This window comes from Theropithecus gelada, chromosome 11 (assembly GCF_003255815.1).
Source record: "Theropithecus gelada isolate Dixy chromosome 11, Tgel_1.0, whole genome shotgun sequence".
Classification (NCBI taxonomy): domain Eukaryota; kingdom Metazoa; phylum Chordata; class Mammalia; order Primates; family Cercopithecidae; genus Theropithecus; species Theropithecus gelada.
In genome coordinates, this window is record NC_037679.1 from 55,773,859 (window position 1) to 55,795,068 (window position 21,210).

The 21,210-nt window shown below is 38.8% G+C and overlaps 1 protein-coding gene across 1 annotated transcript in view; it reads left to right on the top strand.

Annotated features, from left to right (window-relative positions):
• Positions 1 to 21,210, top strand: part of CFAP54 (cilia and flagella associated protein 54) — a 380,538-nt gene that overhangs the window by 54,070 nt on the left and 305,258 nt on the right. The window contains exons 15-17 of the mRNA XM_025402762.1: positions 4,499 to 4,575; positions 16,953 to 17,081; positions 17,447 to 17,573. Of these exons, the coding sequence (XP_025258547.1) occupies positions 4,499 to 4,575; positions 16,953 to 17,081; positions 17,447 to 17,573 (333 nt within the window). The remainder of the gene's footprint in view (positions 1 to 4,498; positions 4,576 to 16,952; positions 17,082 to 17,446; positions 17,574 to 21,210) is intronic.

Here is a 21,210-nt window from a genome sequence, read left to right on the forward strand (position 1 = left end):
AATGAAGTTGTATTTCTACAGATTTTATCTGCCATTGGTAGAGGGCTGTTAGGAGACTGGGGGTAAGAAGCCAGGAGGGACTCCTAACTTCTCTCATTCCTTTTGCATTTATTACACTGCAGTCTTCAATGAAGAACTTACTTCATCACCTGTTTGGCTAGTCTGATTATTTTTGAGTATGTAATGGACATTATTATTTCTAAATATTTTGTAGAAATAATTGAGGCTTTGGATGATGTTTTTCTAGGGAAGATTTATGCTTGCTTTTAAAACTAGATGCATGAAGGCACTAATACTCTAGGATCCCATTATTCCAGTTTGAGGGATTAAGATATTTTGAAGGTGAAATGCGTTCTCCTTGAAGATCTATTTCCAGTTCACCCTAACTTCTTTTGCTTCTCATCTTTGGTGGGCCCTGGATACCAATCCCTGTTGCTTTTCTCTCAAGGCTATCAGAGGTATCACTCAGTTTCTCAGCTTCTCTCTCCAGAATTGACATAAGCCCCAGTGGGAAAAGTAGCTCTGATGTGTTCTATACTTTCTGTCCTCCCTTTCCAAGATTCAGATGTGACTCTGTGATACTATGATATATATATATATATCTATGCAGTTGACCCTTGAACAACATGAGGGTTAGGGGCACCCATCCTAGATCCATGTTTTGACTCCTCCAAAACTTAACTCTGATAGCCTGCTGTGGACTGGAAACCTTCCCAATAACATAAACCATCAATGAACACATGTATTTTGTATGCTATATATATATAAATAATTATTTTTGTCCACAGTTCCTGGCTCATGACTCCCATAGTTCTCATTTCCTAAGTGACTAAAACAACAAGCATACCTTTTGTTCAAGAGTGGCTTTTTGTCCTTGGTTCCTGAAGTAGTTTCAGATCAGCTTTGGAGCATTAAAAGTGAAAGAGAGTCTTTTGTTACAATGTTAGGGCACATTAGGCCTCAGAAGCAGACCTCAGAAAACAATCTCTCTCTTTCTCTCTTTCTCTCTCTCTCTGACTTTCTACTTTCCTCCTTTCACCTGCTCCTTTTTCTCTCCAAGGATGGCCATAGAAACTGAAAATATAATCTTCTCCTGCCTCTCTGTCTTGGAGTTGATCATAAAGAAATTCTCTGACCTACCTTGTCTGACTGTAGGACATAAGACTCATTTCAGAAGGGGTCCTGCCCCATACCCAGGAGGAAGGAATGTGGTACAGCAAGGCCAAGAAGAATCTGAACAGACAGGCCTTGCTGGGTATCTTAGTTCATTTTCTGTTGCTTATAACAGAATACCCGAAACTGAGTAATTTATAAAGAAAAAGACCTTATTTCTTACAGTTGTGGAGGCTGAGAAATGCAAAGTCTAGGGGCTGCATCTGGTGAGGGCTTTCTTACTCATGGAGACTTTCTGCAGTGTCTGAGGTGGTGCAGGGCATCAATGATAGGGGGCTGAGGAAGCTACCTCAGGAATCTCTTCCTTTTCTTTTTTTTTTTTTTTTTTTTTCCTTTGAGACAGAGTCTCACTCTTTCACCCAGGCTGGAGTGCGGTGGCACGATCTTGGCTCACTGCAGCCTCCGCCTCCTGGGTTCAAGTGATTCTCTCGCCTCAGCCTCCCGAGTAGCTGGGATTACAGGCATGAGCCACCACGCCAGCTAATTTTTTTTTTGTATTTTTAGTAGAGACAGAGTTTCACCATGTTGGCCAGGCTGGTCTTGAATTCCTGACCTCAGGTGATCCACCCGCCTCGGCCTCCCAAAGTGCTGAGATTACAGGTATGAGCCACTGCACCCGACCTCTTCCTCTTCTTATAAAGTCACCAGTCCAGTCGGGGTGGGGGCTTAGGGGAAGGATAGCATTAGGAGAAATACCTAATATAGATAATGGGTTGATGGGTCCAGCAAACCACCGTGGCATGTGTATACCTATGTAACCTGCACGTCCTGCACATGTATCCCAGAACTTAAAGTATAATAAATTAAAAAAAGATACAAAACTCTGAAATGACATAAAACAGTACCAGTAAGTAAAATATGAGTGAGTGTAAGGTATTTTTTTAAAAATAAACTTAATATATTTCCAGAAAAAAAAATAAAGTCACCAGTCCCACTCCCATGATAACTCATCAATCCATTAACCTGTTAATCCATTTGTCTATGAATGAGTTAGCCTATTCATGTGAGGAGAGCCCTCGTGACCCAGTCATCTCTTATGGGATCCATCTCTCAATACTACCACATTGAGGATTAAATTTCAACATGAGTTTGGAGGAGACAAATATTCAAATCATAGCAATAGGCTTCTAAAGGGTATTAGATCATACCCTTTTTGTCCAATCACATTTCTGCACAGCTGTACATCCATCAATTTATGCGTATCTAATGAAGTCTCCATAAAAGGTCCATGAGGACATGGTGTAGAGAACTTCTGGATAGCTGAGCACTTGGAGGTTCCTGGGGGGTGGTGGTCCTGAGAGGGCAAGGAAGTGCCATGCCCCTTCCTTTATGCCTTGTGCTATGTATCTCTCTATCTGTATCCTTTGTAATAACCTTTATGATAAAATGATAAACATAACTGTTTCCCTGAGTTCTGTGAGCCACTCTTGCAAATTAATCAGACCCAGGAAGGGGACCATGGGAACCTTAGTTTGTAGCCAGTTGGTCAGAAGCACAGGTAAAACCAGCTGGGGCTTATGGTCAGCTTTGGAAGCAGGGAGCAGGGTGGGGGGAAGCAGCAGTCTCATGGGACTGAGTCCTCAATCTGTGTGATCTGACTCTATCTGCAAGGTAGTGTTGGAAGTGAACAGGGTTGGAGAATACCCAGCTGGTGTCCACTGCAGAATTGGTTGCATGTTTGGTATGTGGGGACCCCCCACTCCACATTTGGTCACAGAAATCTTGTTGATTGTTGTGGCATGAGAACAGGGACAAATTGTTTTTTTTCTCCACACTTCCTTCCTAAGATCCTGGCCATGTATGTATGTGTGTATGTATGTATGTATTTATTTATTTTCACCATCTTCTTAGCTTGTAGATTAAAAAATATATAGTTCCAGCTTTTCTTCAGCCAAGAGAATTTTTCTACATTATCCATTACTGATTACTTTTTAAAAATGTCTATTTCTGGCCGGGCACAGTGGCTCATGCCTATAATCCCAGCACTTTGGTAGGCTGAGCCAGGTGGATCACATGAGGTCAGGAGTTCAAGACCAGCATGGCCAACATGGTGAAACCCTGCTTCTACTAAAAATATAAAAATTAGCCAAGCATGGTGGCATGTGCCTTTAGTCCCAGCTCCTCGGGAGGCTGAGGCAGGAGAATCACCTGAACCTGGGAGGTGGAGGTTACAGCCGAGATCACACCACTGCACTCTAGCCTGGGCAACAGAGTGAGACTCCATCTCAAAAAAACCAAACAAACAAACAAAAAAAGAAGTCTATTTCTTACTTAATGTTATTGTTTTATTTACTAGTTACTGTGGGGGAGATTATTGTTTTATATCATTATAAATGGGCTAAATAAAATTTAAGTTATTGATTCTTTGTCAACATGCTTCATTTCTGAAGAGCTAATCAATATTGGAGCATAATCCATTTATACATTTGAAAATTTCTATATTTATGTAATGAGAGGTTGTCCCCATTTAGATATATAAATTCTTATAACTTCTAAGAATGTTATTCTTAGCACCTTGTTGCCACATAAAACATAAAGTACAAGTCTTCTCTGATATTTGTCCAAATTGATGACGTTTCTATGCTGTTATTTTCTGAAAGCTTATTTATTTATTTATTTATATTTTGAGATGAAGTCTTGCTCTGTCGCCCAGGCTGGAGTGACAGTGGCTTGATCTTGGCTCACTGCAACCTCTGCCTTCTGGGTTCAAGCAGTTCTCCTGCCTCAGCACCCCCTAGTAGCTGGGATTACAGGCATGCGCCACCACGCCTGGCTAATTTTTGTATTTTTAGTAGAGGTGGGGTTTCATCATGTTGGCCAGGCTGGTCTCGAACTCCTGACCTCAGGTGATCTACTCGCCTCGGCCTCCCAAAGTGCTGGGATTACAGGTGTAAGCCGCCGCACCTGGCCTCTGAAAGATTTTAAATGGACCTTATAGAATACAGAGAAAGATGATATTGATTTGTTGATATATATTTGATTTGGTTTGTTACAAGATTTTTAAAAAATTACCTTATAGAAGAAAAAAATTTAATTACATGGAGTAAATAATTTAGTGCTTAGTCACATTCTAGTGTGAATCATTTCTAAGATTATGGGTAATTAAAAAGTAATTAATTTAGCATAAAGTTTTTTATGATTATGATTCACTGCTATATTTCCATTTTTCTCTTTCCTCCTTTTTATTTCTCTGGTCCTTCCTTCTTTTGTTTCCTCCTCGCTCTTGCCTTGTCCTCTTCCTCTTCTTACTTTTCCTTTTTTTTTCATCTCCTCTTTTTCCTTCCCTGCCATCCTTCATTGCCTTCCTCTTTTCTTTCTTTTCCAGACGTACCTTTAAGAGAAGGGACTAATGAATTCCCTGGAGCTCCGAAAGGGACCACAGGAATTCTTCCAATATTACAGGTATTACTACATATTTAGAAAATTTAGGTGAAACATGAATTTTTATTTTCAAATAATATTAAATTTGTAAATGCATAATGGTTAATTGTAGAAATAATTTTGAATATTTAAAATTTGAGGATTATATGGTTTTATATATTGAGAACTATAGGGACATTTTTCTACCTTTTATGAAGAATATTGTAATGAAGCCCCATTATAATTTACTATTTCCTCATATGCTAGCTTAAGAAACAAAATATTACTAGTATAGATAAAACTCACCTTCTCTGCTAACCTCTCTTGATCACCTTGCCTTTCCCCTACCTAGGAGTAACCCCTGTCCTCAATAATAATGTCTTCAAGATATTTGTATAAAAGATATTTATATAATACAGAGATGTAAATGACTTTTCTTGACTTTTAATAACATGCCACCACCCCTCACATTTATATTTGGGAGCCCTCTGAAATATAAGAATAAGTGCTAATTTAAAAAGTGTTATTTTATCTGTTCTCTTCCATACTTGGTATAATAGATAAAGTCCTAAGAAATGGTACCAATCAAATGCCATCATGAATGTACAGGAGGACTGTGGGGTCATTCTGAATTTACTTTCCAAATGCATGTTCCTCTTCTAATGCTAAGTTTCAGGGGATGCAAACTGCGTACTTTATGCTGTCTTGTGTCTTCTGAAGAGAGTTAGATTTGAGAAATCTTAAATTGAGAACAGAGACTGACTTGCATAAGAGATATGAGGTGGCATAATAGCTGTCTGCCAATGTTTTTCCCAGGGATCACTCACAGTGTCTGCTAAGTATGCAGCTTCCTATTTCTCACTCCAGACATGTGCAATCATAACTTCAGATGTGAGATTCTTAAAAGTTCCTCCGGTAGATTTTTTTTTTTTTTTTTTTGGGGGGCGGAGCCTTGCTCTGTTGCCCAGGCTGGAGTGCAGTGGTGCGATCTCAGCTCACTGCAACCGCTGCCTCCCGGGTTCAAGCGAGTCTCCTGACTCAGCCTCCCAAGTAGCTGGGACTACAGGTGTGTGCCACCACACCTGGCTAATTTTTTGTATTTTTAGTGGAGATGGGGTTTCACCATGTTAGCCAGGATGGTCTCGATCTCCTGACCTCGTGATCTGCCCACTTCAGCTTCCCAACGTGCTGGGATTACAGGTGTGAGCCATCGCGCCCAGCCTCTCTGGTAGATTTTTAAGGACATTAGAGTTTGAGAATCACTGGCTTATGGGCTAGCACTTATTCTCTGAGGCAGAGTAGGGCAGATATAGAAATCCTACTCATAGGTACAGAGTGCTAGATTTTGCCTTGAGAGAGAAATTTTCTGGCAATTAAAACCACTATAAGAAATGGATTTCTTTTAAGGTGGCAATTTTCCCACAACAAAGAAACAAGAGACCATTTATGAACTTTTGATATTATTATTTAAATAAGAAAAATGTACCCTCTCTGAAAGATGATTTATTACCATCTGCTGGGAAATCGTCAAAATAAATACAGAGAAGTCTGTGATGACAACAGTGTGAATTGTACCCCCTAAAGTTATGCAATACACAATCTGCTCAGCTGTACTGCGCATATGGTAGACATAGTTTCTTTGGCATGGTCGAAGAGCGCAGCATTTGGTGTGGAAACCTGTGGTTGAGTTCGGACTCTGATATTGACTATTTGTGTGATTCTGAGTGAATTATTTTGTCTTTTTGAGTATAAGTGTCCTCATCTGGAAAATTATAATAGTACCTATTCCACTGAGTTGTTATATAGTTTAAATGAGATATTTGTAATATGGAAACTAGTACCTGGCACATGATAGCTGCTGTTTTTTTGTTATGTCTTATGTAAAGCACTGAATCTCAACTTAAGGTTTTTGACTCACTGAAAAGGGAATGGAGTTGGGGGGAAAAATGACAGTTTATTGTAAGGAGAATCCACAATTCATATGTTCACCCAGCAGAATCTGTAGGTGGGATAAATTATATAACTTGCATATATACATGCTACTATTTAAAAATGTATGAGACACTATTGTGATTAAATGAAAGAAAACTTATTTTAAAGTTTTGCTGAACACAGAGCATTTCTTTCTTCAACAAATGAGTTATAAAATTATAACTAATTTGTATCTACCTTATACTGGGCTATGTCAACTAAAAGATTTTTAGTAAAACATTTAGCCCTATACCTGGAGCATGTTTTAGTTAAATGTTGACTGTGATGAGGATGATGAAGATCATAAAGATGAAGATGGTGGTGGTAGTGATGGTGATGATGATGATGATAGAATGTGAGTGTGTGGAGTCTTCAAAATTTTTTGATGTTCAAAAGATATCCTGGCTGGGAACGGAGGTTCACACCTGTAATCCCAGCACTTTGGGAGGCCGAGGTGGGCAGATCACTTAATATCAGAAGTTTGACACCAGCCTGGCCAACATGGCAAAACCCTGTCTTTACTAAAAATACAAAAATTAGCCAGGCGTTGTGGTGCCTGCCTGTAGTCCCAGCTACTTGGGAGGCTGAGGTGCAAGAATCACTTGAACCTGGGAGGCGGAGGTTGCAGTGAGCTGAGGTTGCACCACTGCACTCCAGCATGGACAACGAAGTGAGACTCTGTCTCTCTCTCTCTCTCTCTCTATATATATATATATATATATATATATATATCCTTATATATATATATATATATATAAGGATATCTTTAGAGACTTCTGTTTCTAGCAAAATGGCAAGATGACTTGAACATCCTCCTGGGAGAAAACACTTAGAGATTTTGGACAGATTTGAACAAATATCCTCAAGCATGTTGCAGAGCTCATGAGAAAGTAAGGTAAATCCCAGGGGCCAAAATAGAAAAGGGAACTGAAAACTAGCATGGTAAGTTTATGAGTGGATGCTGCAGTAGGTTGATGGGCATAGTTATTATACAAAGATGCTTAGTTTGTGACAACCATCCAGGGACGAGAGATGAGGCTTGGGCACATGAAAGATGGGAGTTAGAAAGGAGACTTGTACATAAAGTTAGAACCTACAAAAGATTATATCCTAGGAAAAGGTAGACTAGGAAAAAATCTCTGGCCTGGGGGTGGTGGCTCACTCCTTTTATCCTAGCCCTTTGGGGAGGCCAAGGTGGGTGGATCGCTTGAGCCCAGAAGATTGAGACCAGCGGGGGCAATGTGGTGAAACCATGACTCTGCAAAAAAAATATAAAAATTAGCTAGGTGTGATGGCATGTGCCTGTAGTCCCAGCTACTTGGGAGGCTGAGGTGGGAGGATCACCTGAGTCTGGGAAATCAAGGCTGCAGTGAGCCAAGATCGTGCCACTGCACTCTATTCTAGGCTGGAGTGAGACCCTGTTGCATAACAAAACAAGACAAGACAAAAAACCCTCCCCAAAACCAAAAAATCCTGCCTCTGCCTATGTATATAAGGAGATACCTCAACTTGGGTAGTGAGAAGAGGAGTGGATAGGAGAAAATTCCTCCTCCTAATGATTTATAATCTTGGGACCTGCCCTCAAGTAGGTTTTTAATTTGAATTTACACTACTTGGGTTACTTAAGAACCTTCCTGAGCCTGCAATTCTTGAATGAGTGTGTGTGTGTTTGCGTGTGTGTGTGTGTGTGTATGTATGTATCGTGTAAAATTGTTTATATTCTAGGAATGCCAGGATGATTTAACACTGGAAATATATAGTGCAATACATTGCATTAGCTGATGAAAGGAAAACATGTGACTGCTTCACTTAGACAAAGAGACGCAAAAAAAGCATTTGATAATATTCAACAACCATCTTCTTTAAAAACAACCATCCTTAAAAAAATAACTCTTAGTAGTTAGGAATATACAAGAACCTCTGTATCTAATAAAGGGTGTCATCCAAAGACCTTGAGTAAATGCTATACCTATGGTAAAAGATTAAAAGCAGCCCTTTAATAGTGGTGTAACCACATAAAGAGATCTGTCATTCTTCTGTTCAGCATGTCCTGGAAGTCTTAGACAGATAAGTAAAAAAAGAAAGCAGAGAAAAGGTGTAAGAACTGTAAAGAAAGTATCAACTTTGGGCTGGGCATGGTGGCTCACGCCTGTAATCCCAGCACTTTTGGAGGCCGACGCGGGTGGATCACCTGAGGTCAGGAGTTCGAGACAAGCCTGACTTACATGGAGAAGCCCCGTGTCTACTAAAAATACAAAATTAGCTGGGCGTGGTGGCGCATGCCTGTTATTCCAGCTACTTGGGAGGCTGAGGCAGGAGAATTGCTTGAACCTGGAAGGTGGAGGTTGCAGTGAGCTGAGATCATGCCATTGCACTCCAGTCTGGGCAACAAGAGTGTAACTACATCTCAAAAAAAAAAATAAATAAAATAAAAAAGAAACTATCAACTTTGTGCTTATTCACAGACAAGTACAATACATTGCAGCATATTTAGTAATAGTAATCTTTTTTGTTGTTGTTTTTTGAAACAGGGTCTCACTGTCACCCAGGCTGGAGTGCAGTGGCATGATCAGGGCTCACTGCAGCCTCCACCTACCTCCCGGGTTGAAGTGATTCGCATGCCTCAGTCTCCCAAGTAGCTGGCACTACAGGTCCTCACCATCATGTCCGACTAATTTTTGTATTTTTTGGTAGAGACATGGTTTCAGAGTGTTGACCAGGCTGGTCTTGAACTCCTGACTTCAGGTGATCCGCCTGCCTTGGCCTCCCCAAGTGCTGGGGTTACAGGCGTGAGCCACTGCTCCTGGCCTTAGAAATAGTAATCTAAATGTCCATTGGCAGAAGAGTGGATAAATTGTGATATATTCCTCCAAGTAATACCATTTCACTGTAGCTATGAGGATGAATGAACTGGAGTAGGCTTGTACTAAAGTAAACTTGGCATCATTGCAATTCCCTTCTATAATTACCTTCGCATTATAGGGGGGGAACCTGGAACTATATTTCCAGTGTCTCATTTCTGTACAGTTTTAAATTAGTCTTCCAATGAGGGGCATTTGCATGAATCTGTAATGCAGAAGAGAAGAGATAGTTCTTAATCCACAGTGTCAGATGGATGATATGAGTTTACCAGGCATGCTGAGCAAACTCTTGGAATTCACCTGCTTCAGTGTAATAGGTGCTTGAGGTTGTTGTCAGCTACCTTCTAGAGTCCTAGGTTCACAGAGGCTTCTGAGCAAACTCTTGAGAATCACATGAAGCAAAATTGTCACTGGCACCTTTCTTGATCTTGGCTCTTCCATGCCTTGCAATGGTGATGAACACCTCTAATTCTGTGTATTAAGTCTTCTTTTGCTTGAAATATGTAGAGTAGTTTTGCGTTCATAACCAATCCCTGACTGACCCATTGAGTTACATATACCAGCAGGAATAAGTTTCAACAACATATGGTTGAGTTTTAAAAGGAGCCTACAGAATTTTATAAGAAAGAATTAAAAATATGCAAAGTGATATTGCATATGGTTAAGGATACATATACATGTAGTAAAAGTTTAAAAACATGCAAAAATAGTAAAACCAAATTCAAGGACAGTGGCTACCTCTCAGAGGAGTGGCACTGTGGACAGTTATATAGGGGATTTAAATTACATGCATATATCTGTATGCTTTATTTCCTTAAAAAATCTGGAAAAATATGGAAAATTTGAAAGTTTGGACAAAACTGGTTGCTTTTTATATTATTCTCTATATTTGCCTCTCTGTGAGAATGATTACATTAAAAAGCATTTAGTTTTTGAAAATCATTATGTAGACTAATATAGACTTGGGTTGATGGACTCTAAATTTCTAGTCTGAGATTCTGAAATTGTTTTTTTTTTTTTTTTTTTTTTTAAATTTATTTATTATTATTATACTTTAAGTTGTAGGGTACATGTGCATAACGTGCAGGTTTGTTACATATGTATACTTGTGCCATGTTGGTCTGCTGCACCCATCAACTCGTCATTTACATCAGGTATAACTCCCAATGCAATCCCTCCCCCCTCCCCCCTCCCCATGATAGGCCCCGGTGTGTGATGTTCCCCTTCCTGAGTCCAAGTGATCTCATTGTTCAGTTCCCACCTATGAGTGAGAACATGCGGTGTTTGGTTTTCTGTTCTTGTGATAGTTTGCTAAGAATGATGGTTTCCAGCTGCATCCATGTCCCTACAAAGGACGCAAACTCATCCTTTTTTATGGCTGCATAGTATTCCATGGTGTATATGTGCCACATTTTCTTAATCCAATCTGTCACTGATGGACATTTGGGTTGATTCCAAGTCTTTGCTATTGTGAATAGTGCTGCAATAAACATACGTGTGCATGTGTCTTTATAGCAGCATAATTTATAATCCTTTGGGTATATTCCCAGTAATGGGATGGCTGGGTCATATGGTACATCTAGTTCTAGATCCTTGAGGAATCGCCATACTGTTTTCCATAATGGTTGAACTAGTTTACAGTCCCACCAACAGTGTAAAAGTGTTCCTATTTCTCCACATCCTCTCCAGCACCTGTTGTTTCCTGACTTTTTAATGATCGCCATTCTAACTGGTGTGAGATGGTATCTCATTGTGGTTTTGATTTGCATTTCTCTGATGGCCAGTGATGAGGAGCATTTTTTCATATGTCTGTTGGCTGTATGAATGTCTTCTTTTGAGAAATGTCTGTTCATATCCTTTGCCCACTTTTTGATGGGGTTGTTTGTTTTTTTCTTGTAAATTTGTTTGAGTTCTTTGTAGGTTCTGGATATTAGCCCTTTGTCAGATGAGTAGATTGCAAAAATTTTCTCCCATTCTGTAGGTTGCCTGTTCACTCTGATGGTAGTTTCTTTTGCTGTGCAGAAGCTCTTTAGTTTAATTAGATCCCATTTGTCAATTTTAGCTTTTGCTGCCGTTGCTTTTGGTGTTTTAGACATGAAGTCTTTGCCCATGCCTATGTCCTGAATGGTACTACCTAGGTTTTCCTCTAGGATTTTTATAGTATTAGGTCTAACATTTAAGTCTCTAATCCATCTTGAATTAATTTTCGTATAAGGAGTAAGGAAAGGATCCAGTTTCAGCTTTCTACTTATGGCTAGCCAATTTTCCCAGCACCATTTATTAAATAGGGAATCCTTTCCCCATTTCTTGTTTTTCTCAGGTTTGTCAAAGATCAGATGGCTGTAGATGTGTGGTATTATTTCTGAGGACTCTGTTCTGTTCCATTGGTCTATATCTCTGTTTTGGTACCAGTACCATGCTGTTTTGGTTACTGTAGCCTTGTAGTATAGTTTGAAGTCAGGTAGCGTGATGCCTCCAGCTTTGTTCTTTTGACTTAGGATTGTCTTGGAGATGCGGGCTCTTTTTTGGTTCCATATGAACTTTAAAGCAGTTTTTTCCAATTCTGTGAAGAAAGTCATTGGTAGCTTGATGGGGATGGCATTGAATCTATAAATTACCTTGGGCAGTATGGCCATTTTCACGATATTGATTCTTCCTATCCATGAGCATGGTATGTTCTTCCATTTGTTTGTGTCCTCTTTGATTTCACTGAGCAGTGGTTTGTAGTTCTCCTTGAAGAGGTCCTTTACATCCCTTGTAAGTTGGATTCCTAGGTATTTTATTCTCTTTGAAGCAATTGTGAATGGAAGTTCATTCATGATTTGGCTCTGTGTTTGTCTGTTATTGGTGTATAAGAATGCTTGTGATTTTTGCACATTAATTTTGTATCCTGAGACTTTGCTGAAGTTGCTTATCAGCTTAAGGAGATTTTGGGCTGAGACAATGGGGTTTTCTAAATATACAATCATGTCATCTGCAAACAGGGACAATTTGACTTCTTCTTTTCCTAACTGAATACCCCTGATTTCTTTCTCTTGCCTAATTGCCCTAGCCAGAACTTCCAACACTGTGTTGAATAGGAGTGGTGAGAGAGGGCATCCCTGTCTTGTGCCAGTTTTCAAAGGGAATTTTTCCAGTTTTTGCCCATTCAGTATGATATTGGCTGTGGGTTTGTCATAAATAGCTCTTATTATTTTGAGGTACGTTCCATCAATACCGAATTTATTGAGCGTTTTTAGCATGAAGGGCTGTTGAATTTTGTCAAAAGCCTTTTCTGCATCTATTGAGATAATCATGTGGTCCTTGTCTTTGGTTCTGTTTATATGCTGGATTATGTTTATTGATTTGCGAATGTTGAACCAGCCTTGCATCCCAGGGATGAAGCCCACTTGATCATGGTGGATAAGCTTTTTGATGTGTTGTTGAATCTGGTTTGCCAGTATTTTATTGAGGATTTTTGCATCGATGTTCATCAGGGATATTGGTCTAAAATTCTCTTTTTTTGTTGTGTCTCTGCCAGGCTTTGGTGTCAGGATGATGTTGGCCTCATAAAATGAGTTAGGGAGGCTTCCCTCTTTTTCTATTGATTGGAATAGTTTCAGAAGGAATGGTACCAACTCCTCCTTATACCTCTGGTAGAATTCAGCTGTGAATCCATCTGGTCCTGGACTTTTTTTGGTTGGTAGGCTATTAATTATTGCCTCAATTTCAGAGCCTACTATTGGTCTATTCAGGGATTCAACTTCTTCCTGGTTTAGTCTTGGAAGAGTGTAAGTGTCCAGGAAATTATCCATTTCTTCTAGGTTTTCCAGTTTATTTGCGTAGAGGTGTTTATAGTATTCTCTGATGGTAGTTTGTATTTCTGTGGGGTCGGTGGTGATATCCCCTTTATCATTTTTAATTGCGTCGATTTGATTCTTCTCTCTTTTCTTCTTTATTAGTCTTGCTAGTGGTCTGTCAATTTTGTTGATCTTTTCAAAAAACCAACTCCTGGATTCATTGATTTTTTGGAGGGTTTTTTGTGTCTCTATCTCCTTCAGTTCTGCTCTGATCTTAGTTATTTCTTGCCTTCTGCTAGCTTTGGAATGTGTTTGCTCTTGCTTCTCTAGTTCTTTTAATTGCGATGTTAGAGTGTCAATTTTTGATCTTTCCTGCTTTCTCTTGTGGGCATTTAGTGCTATAAATTTCCCTCTACACACTGCTTTAAATGTGTCCCAGAGATTCTGGTATGTTGTATCTTTGTTCTCATTGGTTTCAAAGAACATCTTTATTTCTGCCTTCATTTCGTTATGTACCCAGTAGTCATTCAGGAGCAGGTTGTTCAGTTTCCATGTAGTTGAGCGGTTTTGATTGAGTTTCTTAGTCCTGAGTTCTAGTTTGATTGCACTGTGGTCTGAGAGACAGTTTGTTATAATTTCTGTTCTTGTACATTTGCTGAGGAGTGCTTTACTTCCAATTATATGGTCAATTTTGGAGTAAGTACGATGTGGTGCTGAGAAGAATGTATATTCTGTTGATTTGGGGTGGAGAGTTCTATAGATGTCTATTAGGTCTGCTTGCTGCAGAGATGAGTTCAATCCCTGGATATCCTTGTTAACTTTCTGTCTTGTTGATCTGTCTAATGTTGACAGTGGAGTGTTGAAGTCTCCCATTATTATTGTATGGGAGTCTAAGTCTCTTTGTAAGTCTCTAAGGACTTGCTTTATGAATCTGGGTGCTCCTGTATTGGGTGCATATATATTTAGGATAGTTAGCTCTTCCTGTTGAATTGATCCCTTTACCATTATGTAATGGCCTTCTTTGTCTCTTTTGATCTTTGATGGTTTAAAGTCTGTTTTATCAGAGACTAGTATTGCAACCCCTGCTTTTTTTTGTTCTCCATTTGCTTGGTAAATCTTCCTCCATCCCTTTATTTTGAGCCTATGTATGTCTCTGCGTGTGAGATGGGTCTCCTGAATACAGCAGACTGATGGGTCTTGACTCTTTATCCAGTTTGCCAGTCTGTGTCTCTTAATTGGAGCATTTAGTCCATTTACATTTAAGGTTAATATTGTTATGTGTGAACTTGATCCTGCCATTATGATATTAACTGGTTATTTTGCTCGTTAGTTGATGCAGTTTCTTCCTAGCCTCGATGGTCTTTACATTTTGGCATGTTTTTGCAATGGCTGGTACCGGTTGTTCCTTTCCATGTTGAGTGCTTCCTTCAGGGTCTCTTGTAAGGCAGGCCTAGTGGTGACAAAATCTCTAAGCATTTGCTTATCTGTAAAGGATTTTATTTCTCCTTCACTTATGAAACTTAGTTTGGCTGGATATGAAATTCTGGGTTTAAAATTCTTTTCTTTAAGAATGTTGAATATTGGCCCCCACTCTCTTCTGGCTTGGAGAGTTTCTGCCGAGAGATCTGCTGTGAGTCTGATGGGCTTCCCTTTGTGGGTAACCCGACCTTTCTCTCTGGCTGCCCTTAAGATTTTTTCCTTCATTTCAACTTTGGTGAATCTGGCAATTATGTGTCTTGGAGTTGCTCTTCTCGAGGAGTATCTTTGTGGCGTTCTCTGTATTTCCTGGATTTGAATGTTGGCCTGCCCTACTAGGTTGGGGAAGTTCTCCTGGATGATATCCTGAAGAGTGTTTTCCAACTTGGTTCCATTTTCCCCCTCACTTTCAGGCACCCCAATCAGACGTAGATTTGGTCTTTTTACATAATCCCATACTTCTTGCAGGCTTTGTTCATTTCTTTTTCTTCTTTTTTCTTTTGGTTTCTCTTCTCGCTTCATTTCATTCATTTGATCCTCAATCGCTGATACTCTTTCTTCCAGTTGATCGAGTCGGTTACTGAAGCTTGTGCATTTGTCACGTATTTCTCGTGTCATGGTTTTCATCTCTTTCATTTCGTTTATGACCTTCTCTGCATTAATTACTCTAGCCGTCAATTCTTCCACTTTTTTTTCAAGATTTTTAGTTTCTTTGCGCTGGGTACGTAGTTCCTCCTTTAGCTCTGAGAAATCTGATGGACTGAAGCCTTCTTCTCTCATCTCGTCAAAGTCATTCTCCGTCCAGCTTTGATCCGTTGCTGGCGATGAGCTGCGCTCCTTTGCCGGGGGAGATGTGCTCTTATTTTTTGAATTTCCAGCTTTTCTGCCCTGCCTTTTCCCCATCTTTGTGGTTTTATCTGCCTCTGGTCTTTGATGATGGTGATGTACTGATGGGGTTTTGGTGTAGGTGTCCTTCCTGTTTGATAGTTTTCCTTCTAACAGTCAGGACCCTCAGCTGTAGGTCTGTTGGAGATTGCTTGAGGTCCACTCCAGACCCTGTTTGCCTGGGTATCAGCAGCAGAGGCTGCAGAAGATAGAATATTTCTGAACAGCGAGTGTACCTGTCTGATTCTTGCTTTGGAAGCTTCCTCTCAGGGGTGTACTCCACCCTGTGAGGTGTGCGGTGTCAGACTGCCCCTAGTGGGGGATGTCTCCCAGTTAGGCTACTCAGGGGTCAGGGACCCACTTGAGCGGGCAGTCTGTCCCTTCTCAGATCTCAACCTCCGTGTTGGGAGATCCACTGCTCTCTTCAAAGCTGTCAGACAGAGTCGTTTGCGTCTGCAGAGGTTTCTGCTGCTTTTTTGTTGTTGTTGTTGTTGTTGTGTAGCTGTGCCCTGTCCCCAGAGGTGGAGTCTACAGAGACAGGCAGGTTTCCTTGAGCTGTTGTGAGCTCCACCCAGTTGGAGCTTCCCAGCAGCTTTGTTTACCTACTTAAGCCTCAGCAATGGCGGGCGCCCCTCCCCCAGCCTCGCTGCTGCCTTGCCGGTAGATCACAGACTGCTGTGCTAGCAATGAGGGAGGCTCCGTGGGCGTGGGACCCTCCCGGCCAGGTGTGGGATATGATCTCCTGGTGTGCCTGTTTGCTTAAAGCGCAATATTGGGGTGGGAGTTACCCGATTTTCCAGGTGTTGTGTGTCTCAGTTCCCCTGGCTAGGAAAAGGGATTCCCTTCCCCCTTGCGCTTCCCAGGTGAGGCGATGCCTCGCCCTGCTTCAGCTCTCGCTGGTCGGGCTGCAGCAGCTGACCAGCACTGATCGTCCGGCACTCCCCAGTGAGATGAACCCAGTACCTCAGTTGAAAATGCAGAAATCACCGGTCTTCTGTGTCGCTGGCACTGGGAGTTGGAGACTGGAGCTGTTCCTATTCGGCCATCTTGCTCCGCCCTCTGCAATTGTTTTTAAAAATGCTTTTCAAATTAGATATGTGAAAGTGACAAACTAAGTGAACTCTGTTTTAAAAATTTACCTGTATTTGGTACAATCAGAATTTTGCAAACCATAAGTGGAAGTTCTATGTATTAATACATGTTTGTGAAAGGCTTAATTTGTATCTGGAAAAATGGTGAAATTTATTTATTATTTTCACCCATATTGATAGCACTCCATATTTAGTCACAGATAAATACATTTACTTAGAAACATAAGATTGTTAATGTTAGATAGACTATTTAAATTTCTGTTATATGGTTTTGAATTATTGTCAAAAATTGGAAATGTTGCATTTGATTTTCCCTTAAGTTTTATTTTTCTTTTTTGTTTATAAAATAATTTTAGAAAAATCCTGTGGAACAGTTACTTTTTGCTTATAAACTTCTTGACAAAGCAATCGGTGGAATAAATTTGAATTGCATGTTAACCTCTTTGCCAAATGGATCATCAGTAATTGACCACTGCTATGCCAAGGTAAGAATAGAAAAGTCTTAAATTAGATTGAAGTTTTACTTAACTGGGAAGAGGACTGGCCTTGAAAGTAGGTAATTAAAGCATGACTTGTAGTGGCTTACCTCTCATAGGCCAGAAATATATTTCCCTCTTCCCAGAAGAGATCTAGGAGAGTGAGGAGTCTTTGAATTTGTTAATGAAGAGGACACTGATGAATTCTAAGGGCATATTTATTAGTGTTTAAGCTAACTGCAAAGGGCTAAGAAGTGAGCAGGATGTAATGGTTAAAAATAAGATGATGATAACTTGAGTGATAATAGTATACAGCTGTTTTTGTGTGTTTTGATAACCATATTTCTTTTTATTTCAACTCTGTTGGACCAAAGCGTACCCACCATATAGATGGAGATACTTACAAACCACTTGCCTCAAATAGTTTCATGATGGATTTGCATCTTGAACTAATTCAAGCTCAGCATCGAATAGCTGTTGTGCTTCTGGACAAATTGCAAGGTAGTAGTTATTAAAGCAAGTAACTATTCTGAATCAATTTTAAGTCAGACTCCAGTATAGAATCAATTTAATTTGAAAACTGTTTTCTTGTCGACTGACATTTTCAGATAAATTTCATTTTTTTCTACTTTCCTAATTAATATCAATAAAAACATGATTAAATCTTTCCTTATTGCTTTACACTTTGCATATTAAATCAGTTAGTTTTTAAGAAGATCTTAAAAAGTTTAATTAATTATGTTTGTTTGTGTTATAGTAAATTAAGTTTTGTTGATTCAACCAAGCAAATATTTATTGAGTACCTACTAAAATCCAGGCATCATATTAGGCTAGGTACAAATAAGACAGTCTCTACTTTTGAGCTTCTAGATAAGTAAGCCAACTATATCAGTTGAGATTGATACATTTTGTAATAGGGGTGGGCTCAAAGTATTACGGGCACACAGAAATATCTATATCAAATAAGAAAGTCAGGGATGAGTTCCTGGAAGGGATGTGTAAAGCATTCAAATCATATTGTATGTAGAGCTACATAGATTTATTCAAATCCTGGTTAATTTAAGAGTGGGCAATGTAGACACACTGCTGATTAGTGTAGGAAGATGAAAAAATATTTATACTGAATTCTAGCCAATGCAAGAAGATAAGAAAAATAAAGATATAAGGATTAGAAAAGAAGAAACAAAACTGTTATTTCCAGATTATGGTGATTGTCTACCTAGAAAATGCAAAAGAAACTATCAGTATGAACAAAAATAATAATATATAATATATAACATGTAATATATAATATGTAATTTCTATAGGACAGCAACAAACAGTTAGCAAATATAATAAAAAGACAACTTTTTTAATCAATAAAAACTGTAAGGTACCAAGGGATCCAATCTAACCAAAGAGCTACAAGTATGCAAAAAATTTTAAGACTTTACTGAAAAATGTTAAAGAATATAAATGAAGGTAGATTGTGTTTATTGATAAGAAGACCAAATAATCAGAAAGATTATTCTGATTTCAGTTTTCTTCAAATAGATCTATAGACTCAATGCAGTTTCAATAAAAATTCCAGTAGGATTTTTTTTTTTTGGTAGATCTTTACAATCTTTTTACAAAATGTAGGTAGAAGACATAAATAGCTAACACATTCCTGAAGGAAAAAAATCAGGTGACTGTAGGGGATCTTGCTCTAATGTAATTCAAGGTTTATTTCAAAGTAATAGAATACCTCATATTCATTGGATAATTGGATATCCATATGGATAAAACCAAATTAACTGTGGTAAACTGTTCCCTCCAACTTTTTGTTTAACAATTTTTGAGCCTTCAGTAAGTTGAAAGAATAGTGTAGTGACCATCCACATAACCTTCACCTAAATCTACCGATCACGACATTTTGCCACATTTATTGTCTTTCTCTTTACATGCACATATAAATACATATATTTGTATATCTACGTATATACATCTATAGATGTATATACCTATGATATCAATATATTATGTATGTGTAGAGATATATACATATACATGCACATATCCATATGCTGAGAAGTCGCAGACATTATGATGTATTTTAGCCCTGAAAACTTTAGTATTTATCACTTAATGATGAGGGCATTCTCTCAAATAACCATAATACCATTATCACTCTGAAGAAAGGTAACACTGATACAAAATATTATTGATTATACAGTCAATTATTTTTCAGCATCCAATTGATCATTTGTTTACTTTTATGTAATATGATTTTGGTGTCTTGTCTAAGAACTCCTTACCTAACCCCAGATCATGAAGATTTTCTTACATTTTCTTCTAAATGTTTTATAGTTTTACATTTTTAATTGGCATATAGTAATTGTACATATTTATGGGATACATGCAGAATTTAGCATGTGCATACAATGTACAAAACTCAACCCAGGGTAATTAGAATATTTATCATCTCAAACATTTATCAGTTATTTGTTTGAGAACATCTCAAATCTTCTAGCTATTTTGAAATGTAAGATAAATTATTGTTAACTATAGCCACCCTATTGTCCTATTGAACACTAGAACTTTTTTCTTCTATTTAACAATATGTTTGTACTCATTAAGCAATCTCTCATTATCCCGCCACCCCCAATCCCTTCCCAGCCTCTGGTAACTGTCATTCGACTCTCTACCTCCATGAGATAAACTTTATTTTTTAGCTCTCACATATGTCTGAGAACATGCTCTATTATGCATCTAATTTTCAGATTGCCATAATTGTTCCCAAATATCCTTTTTGGGGAAAATGGGTTTTATTTAAAATGATCTAGGAAGTAATCAAAAATCACTTATTGCATTTGGTTGTTGTATTCTTCCTTAATCTAGAATAACTCCTCCAACTTCTTTTTTTTCTTTCATAACGTTGATATTTTTGAAGACATGTTCCACAATCTGATCTTTCCTAGTAGTTTCCTCATGACCATGCAGGTGATGCTGTTTATATCCCATTGTATCACATTAGATTGCACACATTGGCCATTTGTTTTATCATTGGTGAGGCAAAGTGCTATCGTTTTATTAAGCTGATATCTGCCAGATCTCTGCATTGTAAATGTCCCTCTCCCCTTTGTAGTGAAAAACTAATTGGTGCTGTTGGTGATGTAGGAATGAATATCTTGTTCCCCAACAGACTTTCACCCAATGATCTTACTCTCCATTGGTGAACCTTCCTGAATTAATTGTTACAGTGTTTGTACGTGATGATTTTCTAATTGAATTATTCCTTCTAGATTTATTTGGTAACATTCTTTTGTAAACAAGAGCTGTCCCCACTTTGCCTCTTTTAATTTTTTGAGTAACACTATGGATCAGATTCCTTTTTTACTAATCTTTTAAAGTCACTTGCCATCATTGTTCTTTGTGATGCTTAAAGTCATAAATTTTGCCAGTGGGAGGGAGGCCCTTCATACTGGATCCTGTGTTCCTTTGATATGTCCCTGATATGGTTTGGCTGTGTCCCCACCTGAATCTCATCTTGAATTCCCACATGTTGTGGGAGGGACCTGGTTGGAGGTAATTGAATAATGGGGGCAAGTCTTTCCTGTGCTGTTCTCATGATAGCGAATAAGTCTCACAAGATCTGATGGTTTTATAAAGAGGAGTTCCCCTCCACAAGTTCTCTCTCTGCCTGCTGCCATCCATGTGAGATGTGACTTGCTCCTCTTTGCCTTCTGCCATGATTGTGAGGCTTCACTAGCCACATGGAACTGTAAGTCCATTAAATCCTTTTTCCTGTATAAATTACCCAGTCTCAGGTATGTCTCTATCAGCAGCATGAAAACACACTAATATAGTCCCCATTATTCTTTGAGATTTTTTTTTGCTTTCTCTACAACAAAATATTCTAGACTTATCTTTTGCTTTCTCTACCCCCAGATCTGGAATAAGCTATTTTTCCAATGATATTTGGTACCTTTTGGTAGGAAATGGTATTTAGAAACCAAGATCTGTAAGCTAAGAGTGCTCATTGCTATTGGGATGTCAATGGCTCCTTTTAGTAGCTAGAGCTAAGAAATACACACACACACACACACACATATACATATATGTGTGTGTGTGTGTGTGTGTATATATATATGTGTATATATATTTAAATCACAAGTTC